General features: G+C 42.8%; 1 protein-coding gene across 1 annotated transcript; it reads left to right on the forward strand.

Moving 5' to 3' along the window:
• The first annotated feature begins 779 nt into the window (after positions 1-779).
• Positions 780-3,497, forward strand: LOC135829523 (uncharacterized). The gene has a single exon (XM_065341955.1). It carries the CDS (start codon positions 780-782, stop codon positions 3,495-3,497), a length of 2,718 nt encoding a protein of 905 aa, XP_065198027.1.
• The last annotated feature ends 2,554 nt before the right edge of the window (positions 3,498-6,051 follow it).

Raw genomic sequence — 6,051 nt, forward strand, 5'->3', positions numbered from 1 at the left:
CTTGTGAGGTGGAAAGGCTACTCGGCAAGATTCGACAGCTGGGTCCCGTTTGATCAACTCAGCTGGTTGTGAAAAAGCTCCGACTCGGAAACTGAAAAATATGTGAGCTCTGAAAAAGCTCCGACTCCGAAACTGAAAAATTATTATGTGAGCTCTGAAAAAGTCCCGACTCGGAAACTGAAAAATATGTGAGCTCTGAAAAAGCTCCGACTCCGAAACTGAAAAATTATTATGTGAGCTCTGAAAAAGTCCCGACTCGGAAACTGAAAAATATGTGAGCTCTGAAAAAGTCCCGACTCGGAAACTGAAAAATATGTGAGCTCTGAAAAAGCTCAGACTCGGAAACTGAAAAACTCCGAGAAAGGTCAAATCTCACAGTGACGTCAGCTGATGATGACTGTGTCTCCAATCACAAGATCGTGGGTTCGAATCTAGGTTTGGACACCCCGTTCTTTTTTTCTTTCTTTCTAGGATGTAGATTAATGTACATTAGAGGGTAGTGATTATACAGTAATGCTATCACTGATCGAAAAAATCCTTGTGTAGTGTAAAGATGGAATTTGACCTGAGCAAACTCACTATCACCTATGATGGGAAGAAACTCAAGACTGAGAAACAACTCCAGTGGATTCACAAAAAATTAGAGCAAAGAAAGAATCGGGAACTTCTCAAGAAACGGATTCGGAAGAATCGGGAGAATCGGAAGAGGAAACCGATTGTCACACCACCGTTCACAGTCTCAAAGTCAGTACCCAAAGGGATTCTGAAATCGTTCATCTATGAACCGAAAGAGAATCATCCAGATCTGTATATTCTTTGATAGTATCAACATCCCACTGAGAACATTGATACAGAAAGAACTGGAAAATCTCAAGGGTGTGAAAGTCAGTCTGACATTACAAGTAGAAATGGAGAAAGGAGATGACATAACAACCACAGACACACCATACTTCAGGAGTGGACCAATGACAGTCACAACATCTCATGAGATTGATAACGGTATTCAAACGGCACACACACAAATTCATACAAATATCAATAAGTGGATACAGAATGGATCAAACTGGCACATCAATCACATCACCAGATTTTATGTTGATGTAGCAGCATATCAGCCAATGAGAGGTAAATCCTACATTGATTTACCGAACGAGCTCAAGAAAAAGAAGGCAATCATCAATGTCAAGAATAAGGATGATAAATGTCTGATGTGGGCACTGCTCTCAGCTCTGTATCCAGCAAAGAAAATTAGTGACAGGGTAACTCAGTATACAGACTATAGCAACAAACTTGATCTGTTCGGAATCGATTTTCCAACACCACTGAGTCAGATTTCCAAAGTCGAGAAGCAAAACAACCTAGCTATCAATGTCTTTGGGTATGAGGATAACGTGATCTATCCACTACTGCTGACAAAGAAAAGAGGTGAGGAAGTGATCAATCTTCTACTATACCAAAAAGAAGATCAGAATCACTACTGTTGGATCAAAGATTTCAGCAGATTGTGCTACGATCAGTCAAAGCATAAAGCCAGGAAATTCTTCTGTACAAGATGTCTCCAACCACACAACACAGAGAAATCCCTGAGCAATCATCAGGAATATTGTGATAATGTCACTGGATTATCAGCACACATGGTACTACCAGAACCAGACGAAGATGGAAATCCACCAACACTGAAGTTCATTAATCATCACAAAATGCTACAATGTTCCTATGTCATCTATGCTGACACTGAGGCACTGATCAAGAAAATTGAGGGAGTGAAAAGCCAACAAACCAGCCGGGATTCACAACATGTTCCTTGTGGTTTTGGTTATGTCGTGGTACGTTCTGACGGAGTGATGACAAGTCAGTGTTTCTACCGGGGTGCTGATGCCATGGATGTATTCTTTGATAAACTCAAAGATGAGGAGAAGAAAATCCAATCAGCACTCAATAATCCAGCACCGATGGATCTCACTAAGGAACAAGAAGAATTGTTCAGAGAGACAGAAGACTGTTGGATTTGTAAAAAGAAACTTGGTGAGGACAGAGTCCGTGATCACGACCACATCACTGGTGATTTCCGCGGTGCCGCACACAATGACTGTAACATCAAACTCAGAATTTATCCATACAAGCAGCACATCCCTGTGGTTTTTCACAACCTGAAAGGCTATGACAGTCATCATCTCATCGGAGCAATCGGAAAGACAGATGTTGAGACCGTCACATACACGGATAAGGACGGTGTGTGTAAGAGTAAAACTGTGGGTGAGATATCAGTCATTCCCAACAACATGGAGAAATTCATCTCATTCACATGGAGACAGTTCCGGTTCATCGACAGCTGCGAGTTTCTCAATGCGTCACTCGATAGACTTGTGAAAACGACACCAGATGAGTCATTCACTCACACCAAGACGTTGCCAAACCATCAGCTGTTGATGAGGAAAGGAGTATACCCCTATGAGTACATGAACAGCTTCTCCAGGTTCGATGAGACTCAGCTACCAGCACAGAGTAAGTTCTATTCTTCACTGTCTGATGAGGGGGTGAGTGACGATGACTACAAACATGCTGAGAAAATGTGGATGAAATTCGACTGTCAGACTCTTGGTGATTATCACGACTTGTATCTCAAGACCGACGTGTTTCTCTTGGCTGACATCTTTGAGAATTTCAGAGTAGAAGCTGTCAGAACGTATCAGCTGGATCCAGCAAATTACTACACTCTGCCTGGATTTGCCTGGGATGCTCTGTTGATGTACTCAGGTGTGTCCTTGGAATTACTAACAGACTATGATCAGCACTTGTTTGTAGAATCAGGAATGAGAGGCGGTGTGTCGATGGTCTCACAACGATATGCTGCTGCTAATAATCACTATCAGGAGAAATTTGATGCTGATCAGCCATCGTCATTTATCCAGTATCTCGATGCCAACAGTCTCTATGGTTGGGCAATGTCACAACATCTCCCAGTGTCTGATTTTCGGTGGGAGAAACCATCAGAGAAACTCCTGAACAAGATACTGAATACTCAAGATGATTCCTCACCGGGGTATATCGTCGAGTGTGATCTGGAATATCCACACGAACTTCATGAGAAGCACAACGATTATCCAGTTGCTCCAGAACGTCTTTCCGTCAATGAGGACATGCTATCTCCATACCAGCAGGAGCTTGTTGATAAGCTCAATTCTTCCGGAGTAGATGCTCTCAAACTTGTACCAAACTTGAGGGACAAGACAAAGTACGTTCTCCATTACCGAAACTTGAAACTCTACACTCAGCTCGGACTACGTTGTGTCAAAATTCATCGTGCTCTGAAATTTACTCAGACACCGTGGATGAGAAACTACATCGAGAAGAATACAGACCTCCGGAAGAAGGCAAAGGATGATTTCTCTAAGGACTTCTATAAACTGATGAACAATGCGGTGTTTGGGAAAACTATGGAGAACGTTCGGAGGAGAGTCAACATAAAATTGTTGAGAAGTCGTGAGGAGAAATAAATCAAACAGCTTGTTGCCAAACCAACGTACAACCGCCATGTGATCTTCAACGATGACCTGGTCGGGGTACAAAGTAACAGGACAAAGGTCGTCCTCAACAAGCCCATATATGTTGGGATGTCGATTTTGGATCTCTCAAAGACACTCATGTATGACTTTTACTACAATCACCTGAAAGCGATGTATGGCTCTGATGTGAGACTCTTGTACACCGATACAGACAGCTTGGTTCTTCATTTCTTTACTGATGATCTGTTTGATGACATGAGTGAGTTTCTTGAGAAGTATGATACAAGCAATTATGATCAATCACATCCGTTATATTCCGAGAAAAACAAGAAAGTTGTTGGTCTGTTCAAAGATGAACTCGGTGGGAAACTGATCACTGAGTTTGTAGGACTTCGTTCCAAGATGTACAGTTACTCTGGTGAGGAAAGTGGAAAAAGAGCAAAGGGGGTGAAAAAAGCAGTGCTCAAGAAAACTATCACACGTGATGATTTCCGAAATTGTCTCTTGGATCAATCCGTGTTCCATCGAGAAATGACAACACTCCGGAGTCATAGTCACGTTATTTTCGGAGAAACGGTTAATAAGATAGCCTTATCACCATTGGACACAAAACGATACATCATAGAAGATGGATGTAGCACGGTAGCGTTCGGACACCATGAAATACCAAGATATCTGGCTGAGGAGGGGTTTGATAGTAGCATTTCATTCATGAGTTATGCTCCGGATATGATGAAGCAGTTCGTCCAGTGATCATGAGAAAGAAAAAAAGGAAAAAAAAGGAAAAAGAAAGAAAGACATTTTTTTACTTTTTCTTACACATTCGATTTTCTATAATCCTCCCATATAGCATCAAGTCTTTGTTGTGACGTTTTACACTTTGGAATGAATGGTTTGATCTTGATCACATCATCTTCATCATCAATGAGTTTCGAAAGTAAGTTAGGAATGGATTTTTTCTTTGACTTTTTGACTTTTTTCTCTTTATTTGCTACTACCTTGATCCGCTGAATTTCATCAACAAGATTGTTGAATGGGGTTTTGCTAAGATATTTTGGTAAACCAACCTTGTTCAGGGTTATCTCCAACCTTGTTTCGATTCCTGTTCTGGTTTTGGATTTGTCTATTTCTTCGAAGAAAGATGTGGTATCATACAGATCATTTTTCTTCATCTCATACACCTCAAGATCCTCTGGAGTTACTTCATTTTCCAAAATCATCAATTCTATATCTGTAGGAAACCATTCCTGGTTTCTATAGTCAATGTAGTCCGCTATCATCTTATCTTTCCTGGTAGAGTGTTCATCATCTATCCATGTATCCATCACTTCTGTAGTATCCCTGCCCGACCAATACGGAAGCAGTACGGAACTAATACGGAGCTTTGCCTGATGTATATTTAGTGTATCTCCGTATGTAAGCGTACGGCAGCTGCTGCATAAAAGCGGCTGAGCATTTCTGTTTTGATGAAGAGAAGATTAGATTAGATTGGATAGCAATGAAAGCTAACTCGAAGAAGAAGGATTAAACCTCTAGGTGAGCACCGGAGAGAAAGTTATTTATTTTGCCGCTTCTTCTTTCACTAACAATTATATCTCAGGTGTGTACCTGAAAGTAGAATAAAAGTAATTATTGTTGATTTCACCGCGCCTACCACTCGGCTACCCATTACATTGGTGGCAGCGGTGTATTTTTAAATAAAACATTGGTGATTCGACCCCAGACCCCCATGGCTCAACCCACTGCAGCTCCGTGCGACGAATCAAGATGAGAATCCTGTTTCTTGCCTTCCTGGGCCTGGCCCTGCTTATTAGCTTGCAGCACAGTACGGGTGCTAGCGTGGATCACCCTTCTCTCCGCACGTCATTCACTGGAGACTCCGATGGCGATTCCAAGCGACCCGCTACGTACATATATACTACCGGTGGTGATGGCGAAGCTGATGAGGACGATAACAGGCAGGCTGCTGCCCAAGACAAGGAGGGTATTCCCCAAGACCAGCAGCGTTTGATTTTCGCCGGCACGCAGTCGGAAGCACGAGCCCACTCTTCATTTGGTACTTCGCCTCCGTGGTGGGATGCAGATTTTCGTCAACACTATTCCTGGCTAGACCATTACTCTTTACGTCGCGCAAAGCGATGCTATCGACAATGTGAAGACCACGATTCAAGACGAGGAGGGAGGTCAATCAGGTCATTTGTCTGACGCCGAGCTAGCCGCTCTGAGTGACCGGCTCAACCAAGATGAAGATACAACCTGGCTTGCCCTCCGCCGTAGCTCCAGCCGCCGCCGTGGTTACTAACGCTGATTCCAGGTATGGCATTTTCTTTCCTGTCTTCCTTCAGTCTCCCTGTTTTTTTCAGTCTTCCTTTATGCGAGTGTGTGAATCCAGTTTAGTTTGGTAGGCGTCTGATCATGGTGAGCCACGGTTTACCCAGCTAACGTGGGACAATGTGTGTGACAACGCCCCTTATAGTTATAGTGTATTCAGTTCGGTTTTTGAACTGCGATGTTCCTGGCGGGTTGTGCCAGCGTAGTGCAGCAA

Source organism: Sycon ciliatum, chromosome 1 (genome assembly GCF_964019385.1).
Source record: "Sycon ciliatum chromosome 1, ocSycCili1.1, whole genome shotgun sequence".
Lineage (NCBI taxonomy): Eukaryota > Metazoa > Porifera > Calcarea > Leucosolenida > Sycettidae > Sycon > Sycon ciliatum.

What these genes read in the sequence shown, in the direction of transcription:
- LOC135829523 (XM_065341955.1), top strand. Translation starts at nt 780, where the DNA reads ATGAACCGAAAGAGAATCATCCAGATCTGTATATTCTTTGATAGTATC.